The 17,054-nt window shown below is 32.9% G+C and overlaps 1 protein-coding gene across 6 annotated transcripts in view; it reads right to left on the minus strand.

Annotated features, from left to right (window-relative positions):
* Positions 1-207: 207 nt before the first annotated feature.
* Positions 208-17,054, minus strand: part of LOC145678384 (AT-rich interactive domain-containing protein 3C-like) — a 788,039-nt gene continuing 771,192 nt past the window's right edge. For all 6 annotated transcript variants that reach the window (XM_081748463.1, XM_081748461.1, XM_081748464.1 and 3 more), the window contains 2 exons: positions 11,007-11,351; positions 208-4,931 (listed from right to left, as the gene is read on the minus strand). In XM_081748463.1, coding sequence (XP_081604589.1) covers positions 4,822-4,931; positions 11,007-11,351 — 455 coding nt within the window. In that variant the 3' untranslated portion in view covers positions 208-4,821. The remainder of the gene's footprint in view (positions 4,932-11,006; positions 11,352-17,054) is intronic.

The following is a 17,054-nucleotide window of genomic DNA, read 5'->3' on the forward strand; positions in this document are numbered from 1 at the left end:
AATATTGATTTAGCACATATTTCTACGAAAACTTCGATTTTCTCTACGATTTCTGAATTTGATTTTTTTTTAAGGTACATAAAGGTTATAATTTGGCTATATGTTATCGTATGGAAGCGTCCTTACGGGAGTGTTTTCCATCAGGACTTAGTTCCCTCTGTTTTATACTTTGTAACGTTGTGCGTAATGAGAAACAACACAACAAAATTACATTGATAAAATGAAACATTTATTTATCTTTTACTGTGTAAATTACAGACATGATAATCCTTTGGTGTTTCTCCTATCTAGACTTCAAAACTCCACGCCTTTTTGTCTCCCAATATATACAATCAAAGTGCATGGGTAAGAAGTATGTAAGATAGAAGAACCTATTTTGGAAATAGCTGAACATAGATGAATTGAACCAGCTCAATGAACGTAAACAATTCATTCTGAGACAAAACCTTCTATACAGGGTAAAAATAAACAACCATACAAAATGCAAACATACATGCGCTCCTACAAGACACGTACAAAACTTGCACACTTTCTTTAATATTTATCTATGAGTTTTCATTACTTGGCAAACACATATTTATAGAGACAATGGATAAGATTTCAGTGTGCGTGTGAAAGAACAGTACATTTAATACAAAAGTAACATTATTTTAGTGAATACTACTGTGCCTTTTTTCACTTGTCTGATACATAGGAACTGTACAGCATTTTTAAAAATGTGCTGTTCCACGACAACACTTCTGTTATTTACTATTAAACTTCACTAGTCTTTCTTCGTTGTCTAACTTATTTTATAATAAATTCATTACTAAGAAACAAACAAGAAAAACTCACACATAGACAATAATAATAATAATAATAATAATAATAATAATAATATAATAATAAAATAAGTACATATACGCACACATACACACACGAAAGTTCTCAGCAGTAGAATGACAAAACAGACATACTGATACTGTAAAAATCCCTGAGTTACTATAAACTGCACCTTCACTAGCAACAAAGACAACTGCCCAGTAGTGAAAAAATTACGATTGATAGTACATTACAGCCAAATCACCGATTGGAGATTTTATATTTCGAAGTGCTTCAGAAATCAACTCTAATAACTAGTATACACTTTATTATAATACTAAATACTTCAATATCTTTAGTTCACTTTTTATCCATCTGTTTCTTCACTCGCAAACTTAAGACACAAAAACGCATGAACACGCACATACGCACGCACACACACACACACACACACACATACACACACACACACTTGAACATATAATACAATATAGCATACTGGCACAGAAAAATTACTAACATATATATATGTATAAATAATAATAATATAAAAAATGTATATTTGTTCGTAACAATTTATATTTATTGCTAATTCTTTTTAGATATATAAATCTGAAATGTGTTAATGTTTGTCAGCTTCTAGAATACTCTTAAAAGTACTTTAGTACTTTTGTCTTCTTTAAAATTGTGTCTTTCTGAAACAAATACGCATGTTTCGTCATTTTGTTAAAAATTACAAAAAATAATTCAATAATAAATAAAATCATGAAGGCTATGGCAATTAGGCATGTACGCCTTCAATTAAATTTAATGTTGAGTTTAATATGATTCAACATATATTCTATTTGAATAAAGGTATTAAAGATTTTATAAGACCCAAGAAACCTTGGGTAACTTGCTATTTTACTTTATAAAAAACAGCACACGCTAAATTTACAGTCATAACAGATTTTTTATTCTTTAAAAGATTGCACATTTTCTAAGTAACATTATAATTGAGAAACTACAGTATGTTCATAATATGTATTTATTTCACTTTTCAGAACGTGTAGATGAGTATACTTTGCACGGTGAACAAAGATAGGTACTAAGTAATGAGAATTTAAAGCAAAATGTACAAGATCACGACTTACAAGCCAATTAATGTAACTGATAAATTATTTATTAGTACATGCATAGTATTTAAAAAGATACCTCTAAATAAAGAAGGTCTCTATACATTCGAAGTAACTGGAGTAGCTTATTTCTGATCCCAAAAATGTCACTTTCAGGAAAATCAAGTCCTAAATAAATAGTTAATCAAACCGAATGCGCTAAGAAATGTCTTTCGGAGAGAAACAATAAATTTTCTATACTTTGCCGCAAGAAAACTATACTATAGGTATGTATGTATGGGACATCATAATAATGTATAATTAAAAACTAACCAGTATTAACAGTTTTCCCGAAACTAAGACTACGTGGATATTATATAGGATCCTCACACTTGTTTTAATTTCGTAAAACCTGGAAACACTTGTTGATTTTCAACCATACATTACTCACTGAACAGATTATTGCATATCTACCCTGATACTAGATATTATGTGGAGAGACTCGAAAACTTCCAACTTGCTCTCTTGTTTTATTTTATGTTGATTAAAAATACGAATCAGAAAGCATCACTTACTGGCCTTAATACGGGTAACCAATATTTTATTTGTATGAAAACTTGTTTTGAAGAAATAAACTTACGTAGCATTTGAGACCAATTAGACCAAGTCTTTACTATATGACTATTTGCTATTGCCCGAACAATAATAATGCATGATTCTGATGGATTACTAATAAGTAAAATCCCTTGTAATAGTGTTACGTAGTATCAAATTATTACAGCGAATGACTAACGATAAAATCACTATCCGACGGAATATTGCTTTTTTTTTTTTTTTTTTTGTAATATTCTAAAATTTATTACTTTAAAAGAAAGTTGTATTTTAAAAAGCTTTAAAAGAAATTATACATTTTAGCTTTAACGCTTGATAATATTGCACGAAAATGTAAAATCTACAACCTAGCTCTCATATTCATCATAATAACCATGAATGTGATTCAACTCGTCAAACAAAAGTCTGTTTTTTTTGTTTTTCATTTAATTAAATTGATATCATATATTGATTACCCAATTCAATATATTATTAGAATTAAAGAGTGTTCCAATATAGAATTTTGATTTTGTTACAGAAATTAAAATCAGTTGAAATAACTAAAATATATGCTAAAAATGTTACTATTTCAATCTTGTTATAAATATTTTTTATAATAGGGAATGGAGCTCAGATAGGCAACAACGATGAAGAAGTAGAAGAAAATATGCATGAAATTGACTACATTATTATTATTATTATTATTATTCAACTGTGACATTTTAGAAAAGGAATTTCTAGAACAAATTGGATGGGAAAATGGCTGCTGTTATAGCCAAGAAGTTGGATAGAATTTAATATTGTAATCACACTATACGATAAATTATGAAGGATTCGATTGTTACAGTTACTGTACAACGAAAGCTCTCCATTTTCATATCATATTAAATTGAAGATCAAATTTATACCTATGCTTTAAATAAGACGACTCCTTTTTATTAACCTTAAATACTCATTTTCACTATTTTGTTGACTCACCTTTTGTCATTGCTAGTGTTAGTTCATTCATGGTTATTAGGACTCAAATAGTCTTTTGTTTTTATTCAAAATAAATTTAGTTTGAAGTATTAAAAACACAATTCTAGACAAACCATCAGATAAATTTTAATGTTAAATAACAAAGGTGACTTTAAAATATATTGTCAACTAAACATAGATAAATTTTCAGCTGTAATAACAGTTGTAAAAATATAATTCAAATTTATTATGTTTATGTACAATTTTTGACACACGAATGAGAAAAAAAGATTTCTTTTTTCTTTTCTGAATTTATGTCACACTTTCAATATGTATTTATATATTTTATGTTAACAAGTAAGATTTTAATCACTTATAAATGTCTACTTACAAACATGAGTAATAATACTAACAACTGATTCTAGGCTGAATCTATTATGTACAGGAAATATCTTCTAACAAAGTACGTGTCATTAGGTACAAATTGAAGCAACCCTATTACTACCAAAAAAAAATCAGAATTACAAATAGCAATTTCATGAACACGTTTTAACTGCTACAATTTTAAAACAATTTCATTGGTAAAGAAACGCTACAAACGGTCTACTGACAAACATCATATATAGTTCTTGCTTTGAAAAAGACATCAATTTATAACTTTTTTTTTAAATAAATAATTCACTGAAAGGGGAAAAAGGGGAACTGAGATCTGAACATGTAACAGCTTTGCCACAAGATATATTAATCATTCATCACTTATTCTGGAATGAGCACTGCAACAACATTTGTTCTGTTGACAACGAACTCTTGTGGAAGACTCCTGAATTGGCATTAAGGCATCTTCAAAGTGACATTCCTGTGGCAAAATCTGTTTATTTAATACTAGATTATAAATACGTTTATCACACGAAAGTAATATTTTATAATATACATACATATATATATATATATTTACTTATATATTTCACATGTTGTTCATTTTAGATATTACATATAAAAGGGAACCAAAAAATGTAGATACAGTGTATATGTCTGCATTTAATAAATTTCAAGGTGTTCCAATTCGCGTACTGGCAGTTTCGAAGCACAGCAATAGATTTTTTAAAATTGTTAAATATAGTATTTACATCCATACGCACACATCCACGCATACATTCACACAATACGCAAAATTCAAACATTCGGAGTACGTATGCATTCACATAACAGATGTACCTCATGGAACAACCTTGACTGGTTACGTCAGGACAGTCTTCATTGCCGACGGCTATTATCGAAGTAGCTTTATTGCAGTTGCATTGTTGCCAACGGAAAGGAATATGTCCTTCCATATCTTTCTGCCAGAGGAAAGAAGGCACAATCCAATATTCCACAGGATTCACGAAAGACGACTCCTTGCAGCTTGAGCAAAAAGCACCCCTTGATACATGATTCCGTTTATTTCCATACTGACTACAAGAGAGTTGTCAATACCTGTCCGCCCATCTCCTGTAATAATTAAACAAACAACAATTAAAGATCCAAAATTACTATTAAGATTGCTAAATACTATTGATATGCTATGAATTACATATTAAAGTAAAGTACTAAACTTAAATTTCCTTACATCTTGAAGACAATTGAAGACTCGCTGTAGAAAACAATGCAAGTGCCACCTTGAAATTGTTTAACTTGTTTTATTTTTTTAATATGTTTATACCTTTGTTAGATTTTCATACATAGCTTCACTTCGTTATATGTTAGGTTGTATTTCTAAGCAACAGTATTTTCTATTTTGTGGTGCTTGGGCACAATTTACTATATTTCGTCTTAACTGTTACAGTAACTCTTGCTTTTGGCACTTACATTGTTTTCTACAGTGTCTTTAATTGTAGTACATATGTAACAAGGAAAAAACTTTCGAAAGTACCAATGCTCAGTTATCTTCTTTGCTTTAGTTTCATCTTTTAAGCTAATGAGAAGAAGGAATACCAAATTTAAAATGGTAAAATAATTAGTGGAATGGTGAAAATAGAGCAACCAGAAATGACTCATGCATATGATTTTGTTTCACCATCAAGTTCATACGGAACGATCTAAAATTGAATTGGTAAATGAATTGGTGAATGTAGGTAATTCGACGTTGCTCTTACAAATTCCTTTCTCCCTCTCTCTCTCATTTCCTCTGACCAATTTATTGAAAAAGTCATCAAGGTATTATTCTATCATAAGATACAATCTGCTTATTTTGCATATTATCTCCAGATATTCTTAAAATGACAAGAAATGGGATATAAATCAGGGCCTGTTTCCGGTTTCCTTCCCGGTAGATAACACTTCACATCAGGTGAGAGGAGGACTGCGTGGAACAATGAAATTTTGAGCTATGTTGCAAGTAATTCTCTATCAGAAGGCGCCACGCTCTTGCCGCATTGATGTAAAAGAAGTAGTCAGACAAAGAGTGCCTTGAAAGGAGTTTGCATTTCTTTCAGTAATCTAATTATTTGAAATTATCATAATGGGCATTTTGATGTAAGTCTCAAGTAAAATCAGAATCATTTTAATGACTGTGATACTGTGACATGAAAAGCAAAGTGAAAGTGAAGCAATAATTACCCAATATGCTGACGAAAACATTTATAATGGTCTTTCGCAGGTTAAAATATTCTCTCATTCAGATCTCCGGGAGGGGAACGTTTTCGTATGGAGTATTGGACAGGAGCACGAGATTAACAATGTGAAAAAAAATAGATAGAGAAAAAGAGATTGACAAGAACAAAAGAATTACGATTTTAAAAAGATAATATATTTCTAGAAATATAAAAGGAAAGATAGTTCGGGGAAATAGGGCGATTTGTTTCAAATATAGAAGTAGGACTGATGAAAGTACAACAGTTGACTAATTTTCATGGCTGGGCAGTATCACTGGTGCAGATATGAAGTGCAAATGCGAAATTAAAACGATTTTAGAAATGCGAGAGAAGTATTTACGGTAGAAGGTAGAAAAATGTTGAGGGTCTGTGAATAAGAGTTAAGAAAAAGGCTCATCATATGTTTTATATGGAATATTGGAATCTACAGGGCAAAAATATAGGCACTACGTGAAGTGGTGAATAGACATCGGAATTTTATGCAAATGCATATTTTGTTTGCTTATATGCATCTGTGTTAAACTTGATAGGGGTTTCTAATAATACAGCTCGAACTTGAAGTTTTATAGTGCATATAAATGCATATTTCAAAGGTTAGAGTGTATATTAGTGCTTAAGAGCATACTCAACATGTAAGTTTTTATTTCAGATGTATGCTTATAGCATGAAATACATCCAATTTTAACTTTTATTTTCAAGGTATTTACATGTCTATGCAACAGAACGGCTTTTTTCATTGGAGGATGGAAGAATGCCTAGTTTATGGAGGACCAATAATGTTAGCAACCGATCAGCAGAGCATAGACACTTACAATTGCCAAGACGTTACGAGAAATCTGATACGGATAAAGACATTGCAATATCGTGTCGATCAATTCAGAAACAAGAGACGCGAGGAATGCTGCTCAGTGAATGCTCAGCTCTAGTTTATGGAGTTCGGCACAAGCTCCAGTCAGCTGCTGGTGAATTCAGGTGCTCTGTGAAAAAATAAATTGACGGTGTTATTGCCAGAAATTCCAACGACAAAACAATTGAAGCTATGGGAGAATAGCTTCAAGGATTAAATTTCAGCTTGTTAGGCTACAAATGTCACAAACTGACACCAATAAATGAAGAGAAGCATCTTGTGATATACTGTAAGGTTAATTACGGGAAGGAGTATATCCTTAAAAAAGTTTTTTTTTTTTTTTTTTTTTTTTTCCAGTGGAAACGTGTAGAAAAGAGGCTCGTATTATTTCGTGTAAAGTGAATGCACTCTACAATACAAATGTGAAGAAAACTTAGATATCGTGTTCTCAAATCATTGTGTTTATTTTAATCTCATAATTTGTGTGTTTTTAAAAATTATGAGCATATAAACTGTGACTGTCATAAAAATAAATTCTAAAGAGAAGTCCGTGAAAGTAAAGTACACTCTCAATGTAATATTTCACTTACAAAAGTTTGTCACAATTATACTGCATAGTTGAAAATGCTCTCTTTTACTGTACTGTTAGTGCCTATTAAGTGCATATTTTAACATATTTAACAGCATAGTTGCATGCATATTTCATGAATTTTCAGTGCATAAAAACCCGATGTCTAATGATGAAAAACCTAGAAGCTTTGGAAATGTGAAGAACAATGGAAAAAGTAGCTGAGTCGAATACAAAACCAATAAGAAGGTGCTGGAAAAAGAAAGAAAAAAGAGAAAGAAAGAAAAAGAGGGAGAGAGAGAGAGAGAGAGAGCAAGAGAGAACAATATTCAAAGTAATTAAAAGTAGAAGAAAAATAGCATATCTCAGAAGGACCTCTATCCTAGGGGAACTAATAGAAGGTATAGTGGAGAGAAGAGAAACGGGGAAAGAAAACTATAATTGATAAAGGTATTAAAACGGACAATTGCTACACTAAGACAAGGAGATTAAATGAAAACGGTAGTACATTGAAGCTTCTCAGCTTGTTATAGGTGACCTGCAAATATCTATAACGATGATAATTAGGAGGATGATTCTAATATACTCTGTATACTTCAATGGTCTAGAAGCAAATAAAATTATAGTATTAACAAGCTGGGTGTAGAAAAAAGCTTAATAACACTAATGACTTTTATCAGTAACTTTAACAGAATCTGCTGAAACGTGTTTGCCTGGGTAACTCGATCAAGTCATATACAGATCGGATAGTCAGCACTCAGTTCACAATAAAATTATTTTCAAGAAAATTACTTTCAACTGTAACTTATATACACTTATAGTATTACAAAGTCTATTGATCACGTTATTGTATCTATGATTTTGATACTGGTTTTCCAGAAGGAAACTAGGAGAAGTATACGTTTTGGTACTAAAATATACTTTTAGGCAAGCATACTTCATTTTACTAATAACGTAAACAAATCATTTGTTAAAAGTATATTTTCATGCAAAGAGGTCTAACATATACATTCCTTAAGTTACTTGTTCCAATCTTCTTCGCCATGTTGTCTACTTAATACATAATAGCTTAACGTTAACTCGTACTAAAATTTGAATTCGTTCATGCGGGCTGGATCTCATCGAGGTTGTTCGGTTTCTTCTCACATTCTTATTCCATTAATTTTTCCATAATCATTCATTTGATTTCTCGTTCACCGTTTTTAACCCTCAAGATATAGCCTTAAGATTTGATAGCTGGTTTTTCTTGTTTCTTCTTTTTGTTAAAAATTTAGTCTTCATTTCTTTCCTCCTTTATATTTTTTAAATTTATTTTTGTGACAAATGATTCACTGTTTTACTCTTCAATTCCCAATAGTTTTAAAAGGTCAGTGACACGTCATAATGAATGAAAATTCAAAATTATTAATTTATTTTTTTCTAGAGGCTAACAAGCTTTGTTTCTCTAATGGTTTCAATAAATGAATGATAAAATAAATGTGTTTCCAAATTGCACTGAAGAATTTTGTTACATAGTTCTGGAGATATACTGACCAAGATGCTACAATAATTTAGGGAAGCTGAATCTTCATAAGGAATCGTTATAAAAATTATATAGGAGTATTTGCTTAAAACTTTACAGTTTTATTAACTTGTAACTTCTAAACAAATCACAACGAACATGTGCAATCAGTTCTGAATATACAGTAAATAACAATAATTTTGTCACGTCATATGCCCAAAATGGCCTCCATCTTCCTGTAAACACAACTGAACCCTTTGCACTATATTTTATTATGTTTGCTTGAATATATGAACGGTAATGCTGATAACTTCAATCCTGATTGTTTTAAGCAGTGCATCTGGTGTTCTCGGATGATTCCTATATACCCTTACCTTCAGATAACACAAAATATAATAATGACGGGAAAAATTTGGTCAAGTGATTTGGGAGGTCAATGTTCTTTGACATTATACGGTCACTAAGAAAAGCTTGTTATGAGTTGCATGAAGGTTTAGATGTGTGGCATGTAGTGCGATCTGTTGAAAGTAGTCTCCATCAACTAGTGCTGTTGGAATCGTAGCATAAAATTCGTTGAATATACGACCATAAATGAGTTTCCAGGGTCACATCGAATAAAGGGGGATGGGGACCAAGTCCCAAAGCAGACAGTGCATACATCAGGTACCAACCTTTTCACAATGAGGGTCGGGAATTAGATTTGTGGGCTTTCGGCATCTATGGCCATGTTTGTCCGTCATGTACGAGGGATGATGTCCCTCGGCGATCACAATACCCGGGAAATTGGGGAGGAAGAAAGGAAAGCAGCAGCCGGAGATCATTATATTAGGTACAATTCCGGCATTTGCCTGGTGTGAATGAGGAAAACCCAGAAAAACCTCACGAAGGGTCATTAGCCTGAAAAACCTTTTATACTTTTTCGACCGAATGTCCCGAAATCGAAACCAGAATCGCTTACACCACCAATCTTTTTAGAATGCAATGATGTTTCAACAGTGACACTGGAATTTTCGGAAGCCATCAATGCGGTGAGTGAAGAAAAACCCGAAGCCAGTAGCAATAACAAATTCACTCTTCTTTTTCTGGCTCCTTCAATTCATGTATTACCCATCTTACATGCTGAAATCATAACTTTCTTTGCTGTTCTCTTGCAAGTATCCCCTTAAGTAATCATTTCCCGCGATTAGCAGACGTAGCGATTTAATTGATGAACCAAGTTAACGTTTGCGAATGTCATTTATGCTAGTTTAAGACGATATTTCTGCTTAGATCATTCTTGCTGAGAAGCGAGCCAGTTTTCCCTGATTTCCTCACCATTGAAAGAATTGTTGGTCTACACGTTACAAAGACCAAATTATCATGTCCTTTGTGTTTCAATCAGAAAACTCATTATCCAATTGAAGACAATACTGCATGTTTGCTCACTTGCCAGTAGTCAGTAATAACAATCGTATATTAATTTCCGTCGAAGTTGCCAGATCGGTTTTTACATACTTACTGCGACGGTCAAATGTCGTGTCACGTTTATAACATCACCCAACGAAAATTACAACTAAATACAATGATAAAGATTTATATAGACCATTTTGTATTTCTTTTACTAAGTAGATTCATATCAAAATAGTGAGCACAATTAGTAAACTGCAGTTTGAAAGAAATTCTGTCCCTATTATTTAACTATCATTTACGAATAGAAGTTTCATTACTTTCGTCAAGTTTGTTTTATAATGCTTTCCAGTTATGATGAGTAGCGTAAACTAAATGCAATACTATCTTAAGTGTATATCCACTGTTTCTCGTAGACATAGCATTGTAATCGAAAAAACAGCAAAAACCTCTTTTGCGCTTCAACTTAAGATTTGGTTTCCTGGACAAAGGGATATGCGACAACCCCTTTAATATGCAACGTAAATAAAAAATAAATAAATAAATAAAAATAAAAAGTAGAGTTGCAAATTAGAAAAAGACATTTTCGATCTCTTGTCAAACTTCCAGTGAAACAGCCTTGATTCTTTACCTCGACTTGTAATTTTGATATGCGCCCCTGATACACCTGGATGCATCCTGTCTTCTTCGGAAACAAATCTCTTTGGTGGAGGTGGCCCTGGCTCCTGGGCCTCTTTTTTAACTACCGCCGCAGCAGCCGCTGCTTCCCGTGCTGCTTCGCGAGCTGCCTCCAGAGCCTTCGCTTGCTCTGCCACCTGCCTCGATACTTCCAGGTTTAGAGCTTCCTTCTGCGGCGGCAAGTGTCTTTCTTCATTTGCTGCTGCAGTGTTATATAAGTTCCAAAGTGTAAAGCGGGACATTTCCAATGCACTGAGAGTGTCTCTTGGAGAAGTAGAAGTCGGAGGTGAATTGGACCCTGAAATGTAGACAGAAACGCAAGAACGTCAGTTAAGATTTTTACGAATTAACATTGCTAGCACGTAAAAGCTAACATTTTCTGTATCTACTAATTTGCGAGTACTAAATGCTAACATATTATATTTTATATAAGTAAAATAAACAACGATTAATTACTTATCTGCTCATTAAAGAATTTTTAAATTAGCGATTGCTGGATAGCTTAAAATCTCATAGGTAAACTATATCATACTTTTGACTGGACTTGATTGTACTCTGCCTCTTCTACACGAAACGAGATCTACTGATTAAAAGAGAGTTTTAACCACTACTCGGGTTTGTATCCAGGGTAAGTATCCGTATCGGATATAGCTTAGCTCACGAATCTTTGCTACGATTGATGCCAACGAAGAATTTCCTACAAGACAGATCCTATTGTAGTAACTTAAGTATAGCTTAGCTCACGAGTATTATATTTAAGTTACAGTACTTCAATAGTATCTATCTTGGAGGAAATTCTTCGTTGGCGTCAATCGCGGCAGAGATTCGTGAGATAAGCTCTGTCTAACATGGGACCATGCAAACGTAAGGTAACGTGCATAGTCGCTTGATTATGATTCTTTGAGTAGGCTCTTAAATCTCCACATACTATAACTAAAGGTAGTGTAACTGCTCAAACATCTACCTTTTTTTAATTTTCACACGATAGTAAACACGAAGGTTATATGTAAATAAATCAGAACAACCCTTTTGAGACAATGTGATACTTCAAATTTACTGAAATTATTTTTTATTTTATGTTTTTTGTTACCATGTCACAACTTTCTGAAGAAGGACTGTGATTAAATAAAGTACAAGGAAGTATATCCTTGGATTAAGAACGCTGAGTTGTGTTAATTATTAAGGTCACGCCAGTGGGCCTCTGTAATATACAGTAGGTAATATTGTATTAGGACTATATTATTAGTAGATTTTTATCATATTGTAACAAGATAGTACTATTAGTATGTACGTACGGTACTCCACACGTTAACTCTTGAACGAAAACGGATTTCTGAATACTGTTTTCTGTAATAGACAGCTAATGCAATTATTTTGGCGGAGTTCGTTAATGGAGTCAATCTCAGGAGCAGCTTTAAGATTTTAATTTTGGGCAGGCCCGCTCCCTTGCTTATGGATGCATAGAGATATACACATTTGATTTATTAATGCCAGTAGGAAATTACTTTTACAGAAATCGTTGATCCTATTTGTTAAATAATTATCTACCATTATACAAATAGTGGAAAATATATTTTCTCTTTATTATATCTTTTAGCGTTTATATATTTTTCAAAATTTTTGGGTAGACCCGTGCCTACCCGGCCTACCTGCTAAAGCCGCCACTGGTCGATTTGTTAACATCTTCAAGGGTAAGGATGACAAAGGTAAGGATGGCAATCCACATATCCTATATATGGAAATATGTGCTGAGGTTAGAATTATTCTTGAGGTTAAAAGGTAAAAATATTTTTTTTTATGTTCAAGTTTCCTTTTTTGAGGTTAAAAGTACTTTTGATAAAATCTGGAAGTACTGACGAGGTTAAAGCCTCACCTATTTCGGGAATGATAAGGTATATAAAGCCGAGTACTGTTGTTATTTGACATCAATTTAATCTCGAATATGAAATTTTCTGATCAAATCTCAAACATTATTGGTGAGTTGAAACTTCACATTCATTCATACATGTAAGTTTCATGTAATTCTATTTAATGTCTTTACCAGTATTTATTACATCCTTATGTTAATGACTTAATTTTCTAATTTTATCTCTCTCTTTATCTTTGTTTCGATCTATGGAAGCTAGAAAGAGTAGTAATAATAACTTAGAACGACTGATTAAAGGAATCCTATATATAGGAATTTTAAAGTTATAGCTAAATTTGGATAGCAGACAACTCGACAAAATACGGAAGCACATTGTAAACTTGTGGATAAGAAGAAAAAGTTATGACTATCAGAAACAAAAGGAAATTGTATGCTGATTGTCCGGAAGAAAAAAAATTGTGTTTCTGTTACCCTTTTCTCTCAAGGAAGATTTCAGTAATACAGGTGTAAAAGAAAATATTTAATTTGCTTAGAAACTATGAAATGTTTAATTTTTGCTTCCGATTTAACGTTCCAGCACAATACTACGAATAAATCTAACAATAACAGATCAAATAAATGGTCCAAATATACAACAAGAGAATATAACCTCATTTAATAATACAGTATAAACCGAAAATTGCCAATCCCTAAACGGCCAGTACGACAGTTTTAACAGTTGTGATAATTTGTGTATTTATTCTTATAGCAAGATTTAATGTGATCTACAAGCCAAATCTATAAATTGAATGAAATCGGGGGAAGAGAATATGCAGGTATTTGTCAGAAGTCATACATATTTCTTGAAAATGTAACGTTAGTTTCCCTACAAAATACTTTCAAAGGCTCACGTACTCCATTAATACAAATTCAATACACTTATCAATAGGCCTATATTCGCAAATATTTCAGTAAGAAAAGTATAATGAAAATCATCGAAGAGCAGTTAGCATTACGCAAAAATAAAAATGCAGTGAATAATTAAATTGTGCTTTTATCTGGCAACTCTGAAAACAAAACAGAGATGAGATCCGAAGTAAATATTCTTTTTTTCCTTCTACTACTAAGGTGATCATACTTGAGTGCGGTGTTACTGACTTCTTGAATGTAGCAAAAATGAAACGTCGGAAGAGTACTACGAATAATGTATTACAAAATACTTCAACGTTAATTCTGAGTCAGACAATAAAGTTCGCAAACTAAATAGTGACAATTCGCATGTTACTAATAATGGGTCACTATTTACGAACAAAAACGGTGACGGTTACTATTACGATGCAGTAATAGTAAAACGGTTGAAGTTGAAAAGAAGTGCTTTAGTGCAAATGTGATGGAAGCTTCTAAAATACCTCTGTCAGAGAGTTCGTGTGATGGAAGTGATAAAATAATGCAAAGTAAAATGAACCAAAATGTAACATTGTTAAAAGAAAGTCAACTGCCCACGGAATGGAAAAGATTTTAGAATTCGTGGAAACAAGATAGATCATAGCTTGTTTTCGAATGAAAGCAGAACAGGAAGTGATGATGTGTAATGTTTGTAAACTATATGCTTCTTTCGTGTGTAAAAACAATAAGATCAAAACTGCCAATAATGACTTGCCCTGATAATCGAAAAGTGTTTCTTAGAAAAATGAAAATTTGGATACCGTATACAGACATGAACTAAGTTCAGTTCATCGGTTGTGCTTAGATGTAGAAGTTACTCTTCAGAAAAAGGCACTGGAAAAAAAAACACAGAAACAGCAAGAGAAACGTGTCTGAGAAAGCAAGAACAGCAACTGTATGTAACGGTAAAAGTATTTCGTACTGTATATACTAGTGCAAAGCGAGGTTGGAGTTTCAAGGATCACCCAGAACTGATTAAATTACAACGTGCAAATGGTTTAGAGATAGGAATTTCACTTTCATACAGACAAAAGTGCTACTTTGATAACACGTTTCATTGCAGAACAGCTACACAAGAAATTGGTAACATTTTTGAAGTCTACTGATTACTTCTCTATATCCGTTGATGAGTCTACAGATCGATTCTCTGAAAAGCATTTGATTCTGTGTATTACGTGCGTAGGTGAGAGGAATATTGCTCGAAGTTGTTTTCATAAACTAGTACGCATCGCGAAAGCAGACGCAAAAACAATAGAAATGAAGATCATTGAAGCTTTCGCAAGAGATGGCATTGATTCTGATATTGTTAAAGAGAAGCTTGTGGGTCTTGGATCAGATGGCGCATCGATTTTCATAGGTAAGCACGATGGAGTTGCTACTCGCATTAGAAGAAATTTTGCTTCCCACTTCGCCAGTATTCATTGCATGACTCATAGGCTTGATTTAGTAACAGAAAAAGTTTTTGGATTCGTGAACGCAGTACACCACTTTGAAAATCTGCTTGACGAACTTTATAAAATCTTCCGTAAGCCTTCTGCATTTGCTCGTCCCGAAAACATTGCCAGTCATTGGCGAAAAAGATATTTTGAAAGTTACAAACAAACAAACAAACAAACAAACAAACAAACAAACAAACAAACAAAAAACCGAATCTGTTGGATTTCCAGTGAAAAAGATGTGCTCTTAACCGTATATAGAGACTACCCATCCATAATTGATTATTTGTCTTCTGCCGAAGTAAGAAAAGAGTCAAGTGAACAAACGGTGACACAATTTGAAGGTTTGTATCGTAAGCTAACTTCAAGACAAACCATACTTACGTTAGGGTTGTTTCTAGACATTGCACATGTATTAACTACGGTCAGTACAACAATGCAAAAAATCTGTATTTTATCGAGAAATAGAAACTCAGCTACATACTGTGTGCACAACTCTTACTGAAATGAAAGAAAATGATAACGTTTATCTCGCGAATTGCAAAGAGAAGTATCTGTGTTATTATGTCGACATCATTTCAATTCGAGCGAGTAAGATGTCAGATCTTACACGGGATTTTAGATGAACTACGAAGAAGATTTCCAGCAGATGAACTGACTTCCTGCTTCAAAGTGTTTAATGAAACTTTAAGTTCAAAAAAACTTAGTCCATTGTACGGCAATTCTGATGTCTATAAGGCTGCTGAATTATTGGGTATAGATTCATCTATAGCTATAATGGAATGGAGACATTTGAAATCTGGTCTCAAATCTATTGATGATCTTCGCGTATTTAAACTGCTGTTGCGGAAAATAAAATCAGTTTCACTGTCGACTGCAGAGTGTGAGTGTGATTTCAGTGTTGCACATGACTTGAAAAGGTATGAAAGAGATCGATTAAGAATAGATACATTAGAGGCCTTAATGACAGTTAAATTGTGTGAACCACCCTTGAATTTGTGGAATGCATTAAATGTGGTACAGTCTTGGGTTAAGGAGGGGCACCATATGGGAGACAGTAAACATACCACTATACAGAACAATGAAGATGAGTTTGAACATAATTTGTTTCTATAAAGAGTACTAGCAGGTTACCGGTAGTCTCGTGTTTGTCAGATTTAACGGATGCCTGTAATTCTTATTTTTTATACAGTTTCTTATTTCGGTATTGTTCTAACTGGTAACCTACCGAGCTCTAACCTAACCAGTATTCTTTTAACTTGTGGTTATATTAATAAAGGACACGAGCCAATAGACACGGATTTATATTTGAACAAAAATAAAATTAAATAATTAAATGACTAATCATTTTTACGTGTAACACTAGATAATAACCTAGCCTGGTAGGTCACCAGTTAGAACAACACCCTTATTTCTATTTTTGATGGCTTATTAATGCAAGTTTCTAAAACACATTGAAGGTCAATAAAATAAAGCACAGCGTTTTAGTTCAGAGTACACTTTTCTTGCATTGTTCAAGTTTTATTCAATACGGAATAGTATAATTGGAAATGAGTGTGTTTTGCAAGCTAATAAGCTTAGGTTAGCATCTTTTCTTTCTGATAGGTTACGATTTTGTGTACAGGCATTACGTTTAGAAGAACTTCCCCCTCACTTTGAATGAGATGATTTCGCACCCTGGTTATAGCCCTTTATTCTTTTGAGTCACGGTAGGCAAGTTTACATTGTGGTTTGTAATATCATCAGAGTATGCTGTACTCAATACTGTAATAAC

The sequence above is a fragment of the Thermobia domestica genome, chromosome 2 (genome assembly GCF_964235325.1).
Source record: "Thermobia domestica chromosome 2, izTheDome1.hap1.1, whole genome shotgun sequence".
Classification (NCBI taxonomy): domain Eukaryota; kingdom Metazoa; phylum Arthropoda; class Insecta; order Zygentoma; family Lepismatidae; genus Thermobia; species Thermobia domestica.